Below are 17002 nucleotides of genomic sequence, written 5' to 3' on the forward strand. Positions count from 1 at the left end.
TCATGCTGTTGATGCCAAATTCTGACCATAGCATTTGCATTTTGTAGCAGAAATCAAGATTCGGCCATGTTTTTCCAGTCTTCAACTGTCCGGTGAGTCTGTCCCCACTGTAGCTACAGATTTCTGTTTTTGGCTGACAGGAGTGAAACACGATGTGTTCTTCTGTTGTTTGAGTGTAAGAAAGGAACAAGAAAGGAAATTCTTACACCATTTGAACACAACATTATAGTCTTTACACTTTAATTGGTATTAAATACACTATTTCTTTTGACATGCTGTAGTCTTTTTATTTAGGTCCTGCAACACTAATTGTTGGACTGAAATGCTGAGGATTATTGCACGAATAACAATAGAAGACAGTCATTGTGTACATGAACGAACAGATGATTCATTCATTTTCATTAATACCCTGGTCAGGGTCATGGGGGATCCAGAGTCTCTCTCAGGAACACTGTGCATGAGGTGGGAATATACCCTGCACAGAGCACTAGTCCATTGCAGGGTTCCATACACACACAAATTCACCCGGTCGTTCACACCTAGGGGCAACTTATAGTCACTAATCCACCTACTGGCATGTTTTTTTTTTTTTTTTTGAAGGTGGGATCTCTCAAACAATTCTGACCATTAACTGTCATCTGTATCTTGTGTGACATCCTCGTACTTCTTAGATCATGTCTCCTGTCAGTCTGCAGAAAATGTGTAACCTTTAGGAACATAATGGAGCAGCTTATTTCACACTCAGTGCGTTTACATGGACAACAATAATCCGATATGAACCCGATTAAGACGATACTCTGATTAAGAAACTAGCATGTAAACAGTGATTATTGATGATCTTAATCTGATTAAAGTCATACTCGAAGTAAACACAAATGGAATTAAGACGTGTGGAGTGTTCCTGTATTTAGTTGTGTTATCGACGTGCGTTACAGACACGTACACACCTTAATCACACTGTTAACGTCGTGTGGGAGTTTCCACCGCATTGTGCGACAGGACACGTACACACACGGCAACGCTCGACCGTTTTACAGCAAACAAGAGAGCACGGCTGCGTCCCAAACCGCGTAATTACATACTATATAGTAGGCGATATACATGCATCTGGGCTGCTATATAGGCGGTAAGTACGCGGTTTGGGACGCAGCCCACGGCTTCAAGCAGTCGTCGATTTGCACGTACAGCACGACAAATAATTAACCGCACTTGAAGCGTTCGTAAAAATTTTGAATAAAAACACCCAAAACTGTATACGGTCCCATAATGAAGACCAACTGTATGTCGATACGTGAAATTCTGGAGGGAACGTCGGACGGCGTGGCGCGGGGACGTAATGACGTGACGTTAATCACTCTATGTTCTATATCATGTAAAACAGGAACATGAAAGGAGTATTCTAAAAGTGACTCGTGAACACCTTAATCACAATATTATACGTCTTATTCAGAATAAGGTCAATAATTAGATGTCCATGTAAACATAGTCAGAGACTGTACCAGCTCCTGCTCTCCATACAGTGGTTCTAAGGCCAATGTTTAAAAAAACATACAACTTAGAGAGCAAACTAATATTGCAAGAAGATATTTTCACAGTATTTCATTCACTCTCAGGGAAAAAAAAAGGGTTGAATCTAAAGGGCTCTTCAGGTTATGACTCTAATATCGTCAATAGGTGATTGGTATGGGGCACGATAGGATGATGGCATATTCCACACAATCTCACAAACCTTTTTTTTTTTTTTTTAGCTATTTTAATTTATTAATCATTCAAATTATTTAATCGACCCGGTCTTCTATGAGTACAGCAATTTCAAGAAGCATGTACAGAACAGTTTGTATGCCAGCCCTGGTACTCATATCTATACTCAAATAATAAGGACTAAAGGACACAGGATAAGGGATCTGTGTGTTCTCTCCATCTCTCTCTCTCTCTTCATCTGGAATGTTTGAGGGCATAGTGTAACAACACTGCAGCACTCTGGGTAAACACCCTGCGTCCCTGTTTCAATTGTCAGCCAGGTTCAAGCAGTGGAGAGCAGCGGGTCAGCGGACAGCAATTAGTGGACACAGAGGGTAGAGCTCACACAGCTCAGTGCTGCTGGCTCAAGAGCAAACAAGGCTACAAAGCCGTTGAGTCAGTCTCTGCAGCTGCCTATGCAGTGATCGAACACTCCTTTCTTTCTCTCTCATTCTGTGGACCGTCCTAGTCATTTTGGAATTTTTCAGCTGGTCTCTTTTTCAAACACTCATTATAAACACATTCAGCCAGCCAAAGTTACGCTGAGGCTCTTGATGACAAGAATGTGTGAAATCCCATGCCATGTTCTCACTAATAGCAGGCAATGGTGTGAGAGTCACTGTTTATTCTCTGATAATTGCAGCTCGGCCAGAAATGCTGTTTTTGGCCTTGTTTTTGTCTCTATTTTTAATTTGTCTCTGTTTTATTTAACAAGTTTCAATTTGGCTTTCATAGACTCTGTTAATTGCAGTTATTTTTTTATAAACAGTTGTGAAATGAACAGGATAAAGTACAGTCAAATTAAGACTTTTATTAGAGGAAAAAAAATGAAAACTAAACAGAGCATTAGTTTATAATGGTAATAACCCTACCATAACCTTTTGATAAAAGCGCAGTGGTGTATCAGATAGGGTGCGTGCCTCACAGCTCCAGAGTTTGGGGTTCAGTTTTGAGCTTGGGTTACTGCCTGTGTTGAGTTTTGCATGTTCACTGCATGTTGGTGTGTGTTTTTATTGGATATTCTGATATTACAAAAAAAAATCCAGAACAACCAATATGCGAATTGCCGCCTAATGCGAAAGAATTGGTTTGATGCCATGTGATGGATTAAAGTTCCATACAGAGTGTGTTCTTGCTTTGCACCCAGTGTTCCAGGCAGGTATGGCTGGTATAAACGGGCTAACTTTCAAAGTTTAAAAAAAGGCATGAATATAAGGTTTCATTTTTGGCATTCATATCAGATTATTTGCTTTTAACCAATGTTTTAAAGCAGGAGTTTTGCAACAAAGCACAACAGCACCACCAGTGGTTGTAAGAAAAAATGCACAGAATGGTATGAAGACGTGAGGCTGGGGCTGAATTCTTTCTAGATTTACACAGCCTATCAGTAACACTCATATCAGGTGATTACACTGAGTGAAACACCCCTTAGATTTGATCTTTATGTGGACTGATAGAGTATTTCTCAGCCCATTTTCACCCCATCTGTAACATATCATCAGCAGTGATTGGCCTTTTCCCTCCCAAAATGCCCTTGAGAATGACAGACTAAAAATAAACGAAGCATACACTGTCCACATACAAATTACACAAAAGAACATATAACAGAACTGTAAGATTAGTGTTTTTTTTTTTTTTTTTTTTTACAATTACAATTTTTCTGTTTGGCATTTAGCGTTATGGACTTGAATTTGCATTTAATTGTGTGTAATCATTATTAAGCCATTGATGAGACATTGTGATTTATAATGCATTTTTTCAAGTTTCAATCTATTAATAGATATTAGTTTTAGCCCTAATATAACCACTAATATTATGACCTGATATCCCTGTTTCTGGGCGCACGGTGGCTTAGTGGTTAGCACGTTTGCCTCACAGGGTCGGGGGTTCGATTCCCACCGTGGCCCTGTGTGTGCGGAGTTTGCATGTTCTCCCCGTGCTGTGGGGGTTTCCTCTGGGTACTCCGGTTTCCTCCCCCAATCCAAAGACATGCATGGTAGGCTGATTGACATGTCCAAAGTGTCCGTAGTGTATGAATGGGTGTGTGAGTGTGAGTGTGTATGTGATTGTGCCCTGGATGGATTGGCACCCTGTCCAGGGTGTACCCCGCCTCGTGCCTGATGCTCCCTGGGATATGCTCCAGGTTCCCCGTGACCCTGAAAGGATAAGCGGTATAGAAGATGGATGGATGGATGGATCCTTGTTTCTAGGAATAGACTCTGGGTGAACCTTGGATCGATCCTGAATACCATAAAGCAGTTAATGCACATAAATGACTGTTTACTTTAGGTCTTATTGGAGATTTTGAGTTTGCTGTAGTATTCCTGGCTTCACTTATCGCACTGTCCAAACCGACCTTTGATTGGGGGGGGTGCTGTAGTTAGAAAAGCAGTGTGCGACCTTTGGTGAGGAGTAATCTCAGTGGATTGTGGAAGAGATTTACTCACAGTTCGTGTCTTGGCATGTGTAGGCAGCATCACTGTTGCCACGCGCAGCATATCAATTAGCTGTCCTACTGACAACGTTTTCATCTTTGTTGTCAAACCCTCAGATTCCCCTGGCTGTGGATGATACAGGATCAGTGGTTGATCTTTGTTCTTAGCATTATACTGTATTTCACCTCTACTGAAGCTAAACCTGCTTGGATAGTTCAGTTCAATTTAATACAGTGCCACAAAGCAGAATTGCAGAAACCCTAATGCAGATTTAGATCTCTAATGAGCAAGCCAGCAGCAACAGTGGCAAAGGAAACACAGAGACAATATAAAGGGGGAAAAAAAAAAAACCTTGAGAGAAATCAGACTCAAAAGGGAACCCATCCGCTTCTCGGTGACATCAGATATCAGGTAGTACTAAGTGTGTTGACAGGATGTTCATATACATATATACTGTATGCACACTGGTGACTTTAATAGAAAAGCTCCATCAATATTCATGCAAGGAAAGTGTTAATATCAATAGAGTCTGATTACACACATTTTAAGTCAGTTAAAAAAAATTGAGGGATGCAAAATGTGGACTGAAGAAGGAAATTGTGTTAAATGTTATATGATATATTAAGCAAGAGAAAACTTAAAATGTAAAATCTGAAAAGAATATAATGACGTATGAGTGAGAAAATGGCACGCATTGAAATAAACATCTAATATGAGTTTAGTATTTTGTCAGTTTTTGATGCAGAAGTTTAACAATATGGCTTCCATTATTCTGCAGCTTATAAACTAGCACTTGATCCAGCACATCCTATTATTTTGCAATTTAGCTTTGATATTCTGCTACTACAGTTACAACTTAAATGAAGCCACAGAATGCTACACTGAGGTCATGAAATGACACAAACTGTCAATTGATAACCCGCAAGAAAACTACGCTTAAGTTCAAAGTCAGAATTACGGGTGACTGAGACACGCCTGTTTTCTACAAACTCCGTCATGCTTGCATAACTCTTGCAGATCTCCTTAAATAGCTCTAGTTACAGTCCCCTTTGAAACAATTGGAACGGCAAGGCCAATTCATTTGACATTTGGATTTGAGATCAAAAGATGGGTAGGATTTATTTCCTCGTATTTACATCTAGATGTGTTAAACAACATAAAACATCGAAACTTTTGTATCCGATCACCCAATTTTTAGGTGAGCAAAAGTATAGGAACAGATAAGTCTTGAAGTAAATGAAACACTTTAATATTTGGTTGCATATCCCTTGCTTGCAATAGCTGCATCAAGCCAGTGACCCACTGACATCACCAAACTGTTTGTTTCTTCTTTTGTGTTGCTTTTCCAGGGTTTTCCGCATCTCTCACAATGTTTCTGTCATCAGCTGTCGTTGTTTTCCTTGGCTGACCCATTCGGTGTCTGTTGTTCAGTACACCATTGGTTTCTTTCTTTTTATGGACAGTACAATGTTGTATTGGCTATTCCTAATGCTTGTACGATGCCTCTTACTGATGTCCCCTCTTTTCTCAGCTTTAATACGGCTTGCTTTTCTCCCATAGACATCTCTCTGATCTTCATGTTGGCCTATCCTTTTTAACAACAAATGCAGGTGAAACTGAAGGCTAAAACCAAGAGTTGATGTTCATAGCGCTTTATTGTTTAAACAGTCGATATAACAGGACACACCTGGGTAACAAGAAACAACCAGTCAGTCACATGTTCCAGTATTCTGCTCACATACAAATTGGGTGGTCTGATACAAAATGTGCTATGTTCTATGTTGTTTAACACATCTGCATATAAATACATAGGAAATAAAAGCTGATATTCTAAACTCTCTTCTCATTTTCTTCTTTTGATCTCACACCCAAATGTCTTCAGTCGACAGCAAAAAGAATTCATTGGCCTGGCCGTTCCAATAGTTTTACACGGGAATGTATGTCTGAGGTCTGAATACCAGCTTCGGTCCATTTCAGAATTAAATCCTCACTATGCACACTTAAGTCAACTTAGTGTACATGAGTAATGGTATAAGTACAGGAAAGTCTTTATGATTATAATGCAGTGAGGTCTACATTATCCAGGTGAGATCATACACTGAAGCAAGGGTGAGACTTAAACTGCTTTTGAAAACTGTAAATATAGTATTCATGTGGGACCGCCAACACCGGGCAGAAGTGAGTCACGAGTGCCGTAAGCACCACGAGCATCAGGATGAATCAGGCAGGTCTGTAAGGTGATAAGAGCCACAGAAGTTGATAATGGATTTTTGAATGTCTCAAAAGTGAAACTAATCGTTAAAACTTTATTTGCAGATGCTATTTTTAAGACATCTGTACACTGTGGTTCAAATTGTTGTGCTGTCCGTGTGTTTTTCTTACTATATTACCTCCTAACAGAGTTTTAAGACCCATGGTATTCTTAGTCCGTGACCTAGTGAGCCAGTATCAGGATGTATTTATTGATAGAGACTTCAAGGCACTTCTGTAAGTCGCTCAAATTGGTTTTAAGGCATTTTATACGAATAACACCCCAAACTTGACTGACATTGCATTTCCATAGTTAGCGGTGTGTAGGAAGTGTTGTTTACAAATGAAGTGATGTTTACGAGAGATTAAATTAGAACCAATTGATTCCTCTTACTGACTCATGTCTGTCTGGGACGTGACTTGTGTCTGACTGTCAGAAATGCATTTTTAACCGGGTGAGCTATGCTGACATGAACACCACCTCAACTATCAAGAGTAGATATAAAGTATATATAAAAGAAAAAGTCATATTAGCTGGATAGCTAGTTTAGCCAAAGGCTGTTACGGTTTTAGCAGCTTGTTAGGTTTGTTAGCTAGCTAGCTCATAGTAAATCATACATAATCCATAATCCATAACTCCATAATGAGTTATGTAGCGAAGGTGCCACCTACGTATTATCCCGAATGTTGCCTATAGGCTATAACAGAACTTAATCACTACCATCCAACGACATCTTAAGTTTAAGACAAGGCTTGCATATTGTAAAGTGTTCTAAAGATCTGGCTAGCTAGTTTAGCTCAGTCAGCTAGCTAATGGCGTATATGTTTCCACAGGTTGGATGTTGAGCGGTGAAATGCTGATAGCCCCACTGGTTTTGGCTTGATTAGTTTGCAGATCATTAGCATGTTGTTTTCTTTTAAAGCATTTAAAACTGAAGATGCCTGATAAATTGGGACAATGATGCACATGTATCTCCACTGTCTCAGACATTGCTGCTGCTCATTAAAACATTTGGCACGTGAAGTATAGACCGTTTGGAAACTGAATTATGATTGGGTCTCGAAATTGAATGATTTAAAATGTGCACATGGTGTGTTTTAGTTGAAATAAAAAACTCAAGTATTAAAAATACAATGATTTAATTATACTAAGAAAAGAAGCATGTATTCTGGTACTTTTTTTTTTTTTTTTACTTTCCATGCCTTGTATATAATTGATGCAGCTATTTACATATCTATCTACTAATTACAGTGCATTAGAATTGACCTAATGCCAGACCAAAAGTTTATTTTCTTGACCTCACTTTACACAAAGGAAGAGGAAATTAATGGAAAATAAATATCATTATAGCAGAATTTTTTTTGTTTGCATGGAGATGGGTTACAGTTCAGTCAAACAGCAAACAATAAATAAAAATAAATAAAAAAATGAGTCAATAAACTTTCCATCTCATAATTTATTTAGGCTGCAAATTCACAGAAATAGTGTTCTCTATAGTGGATGTTATAAGGCTCAAATGTACAGTAATTGACTCCCGTATGGCTGGAAATCGATCACCTGCTGAGCTGTGTCTTAGTGTATTCTGGAAATAAAAAACGTGGGGAAAAAATGAAAGTCAAGGTCTTTCTCCACCCACAACACAGTGTTGGTAAACACAAGTCAAATGTAATGGGTGTTCAGCAATTTGCAGCACAGACGATCCATCATTTCTTAGTGCTTTGGAGATTACAATGTGAAGAAGCAGTGATATGAGCCATGTTTCATCTCAGTTTATAGCTTATTAGTCGTTTATAGTTTTTTCAATCAAAATAAGACACCAGGGTTCATGAATGTCTATTAAGAAAGTGAGTCAGGAGAATAATTTGGCATTTTCCCAGCCTTACAGCTTTACAGGTCTTTACACTGAGACGTGAAATTGTTGCTTTAAAATTCTGAAAGATTCGCACGTTTGTGAGCAGAATATCCTCGACTTGAGGGGGGAAAAAATAATCTGCAGTCTCCTTTTTTTTCCTGCTTTCATTCAAGGTGATATGTCTATCTAATTTGGTATTACTGGATATATGAGAATGTAATAATCACATCAAACATAATGCAATTTCCATTTCATGGGCTGCTAACCTCATCCCATGATATACCACATTTCCAGGCAATCAGAGTGGTTGGGACAGACTGTAGCACTAAAATGGTATCACAGCCTTACTCTTTGATGGAGGTGAGCAGATTTCATGAGGCTGTCATTTCCCTGTAGCGAATCAGATGCACAAGTGTGACTTGAAGCAGATGGACAGAAACGCATGCATGCATGCTGCCACTGAGACCAGTTGGACATTAGTATGGTTTTGACTCAGTTTGGCTTTTTTTCTTGCGTATTTATGATCACTACGCTGACTTTTGTGCACACTGCATCATGATGCTGCAAGCTTGCTCCAGTATAAAAAACAAAACAAAACAAACAAAAAAAAACAGTCAAATCCAGAGCCGTTGCTGAGCAATGCATGCATTTATTAAGTGGAGAGATGGGACTAATGACTTGGGCGGACTCCAAAGTGTCTGTAGATGTGAAAGCTCTTATTGGCCAGGGAGCATGCAGGCCCTCCCTCCACTTGTTAGTCTTTCCCCCAGACCCTTTCTTTCAGGCCTCTGCTTTTCTACCCATGCTCCTCTCTGTTCATGAAGGGCAGCTGCAGTAATTCTTCAAATCTTAGATGGAATGCGTTTGAAAAGAGACGTGGGCAGTCAAACAGCATATTGTAACATTATTAAGTACAGTCACTGTAATTCTGTACATCTGACCACATCATCATAATGTGGGTTATGCATAGATTAATCTCACAGCTGTGAGTGCCATTCACGGAGAATTCAGGGCTGCACCCCACTTCACACAGTGCACACTAAATAATGACACTATTAGTATACTGACAAACTATGTAGTGCATACATCATTACATTAACCACTGTAATTCAGTTCAATTGAATTTGATTTGTATAGGGCTTTTAGCAATGGTCACAATGCAGCTTAATCTCACAGCAGTCTGCTGTTTAAGCTTGCATCTGTCTGCATCAGAGATGGCTACATATATATTTGATTCATAGACATGAACTAGCCGGCTAACTGTTACTATTTAGCTAAAAGACAGCGCAGAGGAGACGACTATTAGGTCTGGTTGCTTCTGATGTGTGTATTTTTTTGTGCGTGTGTGTGTCCTCTGTGTATTTTATTGTCTGTGTACTTTGCTCTACAGTCTGTGTTAGCACGCTAGTCAACACACGGAACAGTATGACTCACTGTAGTTTGATATAACTCAGTATAAAATACAGAAATGCAGAGAAACATACCGACAGCTCATGGTACTCAGTAGCCAGCTGCCGTGAGTTCTCTAGCTAAAACAACCTCACTCGATTATCGTCCCACAAGAAGGGTAAATTGGATGACTATCATTTGCTAGCTTCATGACCAATCTGTAGAACAACCACATGCTTTACCCATTCAACAAGGAAAAAAGCTGAAACACCGGTGAATGCTTTTTCCTCCCGTAGTATGATATTAGTGACTCTCAATCGGTTTGTTCTCGCTCTCTTAATTTTGCTCTCCTCTGATTACATATAGAAGATGTATGATGTGCATAGTAACGAAATGCATAATGAAATACATTCGTTCTGGTGGGCGAAGAGAGTTTCACAGATGAAAGCGTATGCAAGATGCATAAATCAGCATGTATGAATAGTTTAAGGTTAAGGTTATGGTTAGGGGTTGGTGCACTTTGCAAATCACTGACCTAAGCAAGAAAGAAAAAAAAGGAAAAAGGAAAGCCAGCGACAGGAAGAGAAACATAACCAAGGACTGTATGACTATTTATATGTACACAGTGCCTGACAGTGCAATTGGCGGCTGTGGATCAGGTGGTAGAGCGGGTTGTCCACTAATCGTAGGGTTGGCAGTTCAATTCCCGGCCCACGTGACTCCACATGGGGTTCGAGACACTGAACCCCAAGTTCCTCCCGGTGGCAAATTAGCGCCTTGCGTAGCAGCTCTACTACCATTGGTGTGTGTCTGAATGGGTGAATGAGACACAGTGTAAAGTGCTTTGGAAAAAAGTGCTATATAAGTGCAGACCATTTAACATTTTAGTGGGTAAAATATGGTAAAAATTTCCACGGGGAATTGTTTAGCCACACAACACACAAATGACTACAATCAGAATAAACATTTGTCCAAAGCTATAAAAGTGGAATATTAAGGACATCCATTGTGCTTTGTGACACTGTTTGTGACACTGTTGAAACCACTGGTGCAAAACAGCTGGTGCAGAAGTTGGCTAGATGTATGTGTATGCCTTTAACTATTAATTAGAGGCTGGAAGCAAGCCATATAACTGCTGTGCTTAGCCAATTAGCCAGTAATGTATGGCCTGACCCCTTTTAAATGTGCTTATATGGGGTAAGATGGAGGAGTATCGTATAAAATGAGTTTATTAGGAGAAATCCGACAGTCATCATCATAATTCCAGGTGATGACCAATGATATGACAGTGGTGGAGACAGAACAAAACAAATAAACATGTGTGTAAACATTATTAAAACAAAGCACATGGAATTGTCCTATTTGAAACATGCTTAAATCATCATATCACTCGCAAAGACGATGGGCGAATACTGATGTATATACCAAACAATATTTCATCATTTTTCAAGCAAGACAACTAGTTTTTGGCAGTTCATTCACCCACAGCTATCAAAAGCTTGCTCTAAGCTAAATATCCCTCCTTTCACTGCAATTCTAATAAACACTAAAGATGGATAAGTCATTGGGAAAACATACAAAATGTTATGTAGATTGGCCGTTACTACACAGAGCTTATTGATGTCAAGATGGAGGTAAAGAAGAGCAATATTATGTTTACTGAACATAACTAAGTATATAAACTGAGTAGATCAGACATTATCATTTGTAAACAGTTTCTTTAGCTGGCATCTGAAAGACATATTCTTGAACTGCTGCTAACATTCCTGTCAAAATAAATTCAGTTCAAAATGCTTGTTGAGACGTTAGTGTGCTGACACAAAGGTTTTGGACCACAGGAGACACACCAGTGACGCTTGTAGTGAATCGCAGTGTAGAAGTTTATACCAAGCTAAGACTGGCATGGATTATTTTGCCATAACAGCATAGCCCATCGTGTGTTATTCCTTACCTAATGACTGATAAGTTGCGCGTGGAGGCTGTTTGCCTTATAAGCGGTAACCTCAGAAGATTTGTAATTCATAAAATATTGTAGTGCTTTTATATGTTTAAATACATTTGTTGTTGTTGAGAATTCCTAAAACATGACATACCTCAAATGAAAACTAAGCGCAAGTGACAAATTTTTTTAAGAAGAAGAAAAAAAGAAAAGAAAACTAATTGTCTTTTTATGGTTCCCATTGCTATAAGTAATCTTCTAGCAGTGGGATCTATAAAATATCCAGTAAAACTAACATTTATTGGTAAACAGGACAGTTTACCATTTTACTCTGTGACCCTGTCACATTTAAAAAAAAAAAAAAAAAAGGAGTTACATTTTTTTATAAAAACCTGATGAATCCACACAAACCCTCTTCACAGTAAACGAATCCTTGTTACTCCCACGCATTTTTAAAAAGAGTCTCTGCAAAAAAAAAAAAAAAAAGTGATTTCACTGTGTCTGATTTACTTTATTACATTTCTGTTTTGTTTTTTTTTTTTTCTTGTAGATTCGATGGACTAAGACAGCAGGCAGCGTGTCAGACCGTTTTCAGGATTCAAGTGTCTTTAATGAGACACTTCACATCGCGAAGATCCAGCGGCACCAAGGTGGACGCTATTACTGCAAGGCTGAAAATGGCCTCGGCTCGCCAGCAATTAAGTCTATCAGAGTGGATGTCTACTGTGAGTATTCCTCACAGTTGACGACTGCAAATTCAGTATATTGCACACACACACACACACACACACACACATATATATATATATATATATATATATATATATATATATATATATATATAGGATTTCAGTTATATAAGAAAGCACTTAACAGGGCTTAGCTTTATCGATGGAAGCAGCTCTAATATATATTTATTAGCCATGCATTATTTCTAGCATTGATTACTAATCGACTGCTTCAGGTTACACTTTGCAGTGCCTCAAAGGCTTTGCCCTTAGTTACTTCCTGACATCTCAAAATTTGCCTCTGGATTACATATTGATTAATTTATTTGCTGTATCAGTACCAACAGTGAAAGTGATGTCATTAATAGACTGTTCAAAACCCTTTGCAGATGTACACTTCATTTAAAGCCTATCCTAAACTCGTGCAAGACTGAACAGAATTCATGCAAATGTGTTATGTAGATAACAAAGTGGTAAAAGTAATGATATCTTACATGTCATATTTAAAATGAAAGATGTGGATAATATGTATAAATATGATATGTACAGCTTATATAGCAAAAGGGGAAAATTGTGTTTTCGCTGCCGTGGCTTGAGTTGACTTAGAGAGAGAGTTCTTCTGATTGAACACCTATGATGAAACGTTTCTACACCGATGGGAGTGGTCTCTCGCAGGATGGCCCCACCCCCATCCACAGGGCACGAGGGCTTACTGAATGGTTTGATGAGTAGGAAAATGAAGTAAATCATATGTTACTGAAATCAGGCGTTTATTAATCTATTTATACTTAGTATGATGTTCCACTCATGTGCAGACGCTTATTCTTCTCCAGTCTGTCAGCTCTGATAGGATTGCTCAAATTTTTTAATGGTAAATTAAAGAGGTCCCTTTCTTATCTGTTTCAGTTTTTGCCTTCTTAATTTCCTTATATATATATATATATATATATATATATATATATATATATATATATATATATATATATATATATATATATATTTGTTCTGATGTAAGCTTCAGATTTGACAATGAAAGATTTCCGATGAAAGACACTGCATTTCACTTATATTGAAAGCCCCCTATTATCATTGTGCATTGTGAAATCTCCACTCAAAACCATTCATGCTGTATGACACTTTCTTTCATTACTGAATATGTCACAGCAATTACCATTTTAAAAAAATCTTCATGAATAATTATTTTGGATTCAAGCCTTGGTGGATGTCTGGAATGTGGGCATGCACTGTAATAATTCTCTGAAAGCCAAACATAAAGAACCGGAGAAGTAGCTTTTCTGTGGATGAATATCAGGATCCTAAATACATCACCTCCGATTCAGTGCTTGAAAACTGAGTGCAATCAAACTATCGTGTTTCTTGGTTCTGATGCAATTCAACAGTCTCTTTTCCCTTTCCATGGCACTTCATTTTCCAATACACCATTTTTTTTTTTTCATAGAAGTGGTCTGTAGTTGTTCCTGTAACTTCAGAAGAAGTACATTATCACTGATGACTCTAGAGATAGATGAAAAACATGGACATTTTATAGATGTAATGTTAATTATTTACTTTACTTGTAACTTGCTAACTCTTAAGCTGGCTTAAATTGTATAATGAAACTGGTGACTTAATTCGATGTAGAAATTGATGCTAAGATGCACAACCAAGAGCGGAGGCATTCAAACATGTGTCAAAAATACCGTATACACCCGATATACTGCTCTACTCCAGGTACGCTGGTTAAATTGTGCCTGCAATTTTGATTTCGTAACTAGTAGTTAGCTTCATTATTCTGCAAGCTACAGATTGAACAGTTTTAATACACTGTATGCCTGCAAGAGCATTAGTGAGGTCAGGCATTGCCATCAGGCGAGGAGGCCTGATTCGCATTTGACATTCCGCTTTATCCCAAAATTATTCAGTGAGGTTGAGGTCAGGGCTTTGTGAAGCAGAGGGGCTTTGTCATGCTGCAACAGGTTTGCTGGAAATTGTGACGCTACATCATACAAAGACATCCTACACAATGGTGTGTTTCTAATTTTTTGGCAACAGTTTGTGGAAGAACCGCATATGGGTGTGATGGACAGGCGTTCATCGAATCGTCGAATAACCTAGTCATATTTAGACCGACCAGTGTTTTAACATCTGAATGCACGGCATAATTGTGCAACAAGAGCTTCTTTTTTCTTCTTTTTTGCCCTAATACTATAATGGTAGATGAACGGTTTTACAGTGACCAGCAGGCACATGGGGGAACAGCTGCCTCTTGTTTGTTTAAGTTAAAATGTAGACACTAGAAAAGTTAGCGTTTTATTGCTGTATGTAATATCTTTTTCTTAGAATAGGAAGAAACAAGGCGTAAATGTAAATTAACAGACAAACAGACAAACGAATATAGGTGCGCTGTACTTTCTACCTTAGCGAGTCATTTGTGAAGCACGATATTGAAAATGTGCTCTGCAGTAGGTCAGAATAAACTTGCTGGAATCGGGGCTGGAAAAAAATATCATTACAGTTTGGATTATTTGCCTTTTCCTCAGAATGGTTTCAACAATGGGGATCTGTTTAGAAGTCAGTCCTTGAGCCAAAATGACATCTTCTGTTTGGACCCTATTATCCGTTCTGTAAAATTAACAGTTTTGAGAGAGCAGAATTTCAACCACAAAGTGATCCATCTCCTAATATCGCTTAGTTTAGATGCTTGGGAAGATTAATAATAGATAGCAGTTGTTGTTTAAAACATACCGCATATCCTTGCCTTTGGCCTTGGTGTTGTACACAATGTATTTTTCATTAGTTATGTGAACATCTTGCAGAAATGCAGCTTCCTCCTCCAGAAATATATTGAATCAGTCACCCAATGGTGAAGATAATTGATGGGCCTTTGCTAGTTCCCAATATTTTTAGCACTTTAGTGCTGCAAAGCCTTGATTGCTAATTAGCACTGTAATTGCTACTCGGTAACATTAACGTTGCTGAACCTACTCTTCGTTGCAGTGGCACTCTTACTGTCTTTGTCTGTGTGCCTGAAATGTGAGTGCAACCTGCCAGTGCCGGGATGGACAATTCCATTAGGTTAAAGCGTTTCTAGATAGACTGATAGTGAGAGACCAGATTAGGTGCAGATGCACTATTGGAGGCAGCCGTCAGAGCAAAAAAAAAAAAAAAAAAACAGTATGGAAATCCTTTTGAAGATTCCATCTCCCGCTTAGTGTTCTTTTTCTCCTGCTTAAATTGCACGATTGTTCAACTTCCTCTGTTCCAAAAGGATTTATGTGTGCGATTTCTATGGAATGAGTGGACAAAGAAGTCATCCTAAGTAGAATTCATACCCCAACTGAAACCAGCCCTTGGGCCTTTCTCACAGATCTTAGAGAACAAGATAAACATGAGCATTATGACTGAAGCTCCTTGAAGCCAGTCAGGCAGAGCCACCGGGAGTAATCGGCACGCTGCTGATCCAGCTCTACCCGATCTGCTGTAGCGGCTTGGTGGTGGGATATGGATTGGGCAACAGAGTGAATTTTTGAGGTAATTTCCCTGGATACTTTGCCCAAGTGGCCTTTGAGCCCAGAGCTGCCCTGGTGAGAGCAAAAAAAAATCTCTGAATCCTCAGTAATTAATGAGAATTGCTCTTCTCAGTGGCTCAGTAGTGCTGATATTGCCCACTCTCTTACTGACACACTTTCAGACCATCTTGAGCACTTTAAAAAAAAAAAAAGTTTTATACCACAACACATTAAATGTCTTTAAGTCTTTTCTAAGATTTGAGATAAACAGCTTCTGTCTGTTTGTAGATAAGCAGTGTGCTATTGCACTGTAGGACATTTTCACAGAATGGTTATTTATGTAAACAGCATTTGTCTAGGTAATATCTCCTCTCCTCCTTGACCGGGCCAGTGAATTCACTGAAGTGGAGTAGTGTAGTGAAAGTGGAATTGAAATGAAGTCGCTAGTGAAAGCAACTTAATGGTTTCCCTGCTACATGTTCCATCATTAAACCTGCACAACGAAGAGAAAGTAACAGCACCATTGTATACACAGCAGCAACTCAATCTGTCCGATTAAAAATGGAGGCCATTGTTTTAACATATCACCTGGTTTGTTGTTAAGCATAAATAATAATGAAACAAAAACTTTAGAAAGTAAAGTCGTGGATCAAGGAATGGCTGCACAACGTTTATTGTACATTTGTGTATGGATTAATCTTTTGAGGTCATGAAGAGAGGTAGAATTTGAGGCAACTTCATCATTCATTCATTCATTCATTCATTCAGTCTTTCTCTAGTGTTATTTTAATTGACCGTCTACAAGGGTGCACTTTAGGCTCCTCCATATTCTTGCAGAGCACTTAAGCTGCAGAGGAGAGACAATTGGACAATTTGAAGCCTTAGAAGACATTCAAATGAGTTTACATTTCAATCCTTTCTGAAAGCATAACTTATGGAATGAATATAAATATTGCAGTAGCTGATAAAACGGAAAATTTTTAAAGTCAGCAGGTTTGATGCTGGTTAGTGTTACATGCTGTGCTCATGGAACAGATTTGACCTCAAAGCGTTGTTGTGGACGCTTCGTATGTTTTGCTTTATTAAGTTGCACTTTCACAAGTATACGTTTTTGTTAGAATTAAATTATGGAAGTGTACACCATACAAGTCCCTTTGAG

The 17002-nt window shown here is 38.6% G+C and overlaps 1 protein-coding gene across 1 annotated transcript in view; it reads left to right on the forward strand.

The window, feature by feature from the left end:
- Positions 1–17002, forward strand: part of LOC108257548 (MAM domain-containing glycosylphosphatidylinositol anchor protein 2) — a 204617-nt gene that overhangs the window by 78057 nt on the left and 109558 nt on the right. Inside the window, exon 3 of the mRNA XM_017455417.3 lies at positions 12157–12331. Within this exon, the coding sequence (XP_017310906.1) occupies positions 12157–12331 (175 nt within the window). The remainder of the gene's footprint in view (positions 1–12156; positions 12332–17002) is intronic.

This window comes from Ictalurus punctatus, chromosome 25, assembly GCF_001660625.3.
Source record: "Ictalurus punctatus breed USDA103 chromosome 25, Coco_2.0, whole genome shotgun sequence".
In the NCBI taxonomy this organism is placed as follows: domain Eukaryota; kingdom Metazoa; phylum Chordata; class Actinopteri; order Siluriformes; family Ictaluridae; genus Ictalurus; species Ictalurus punctatus.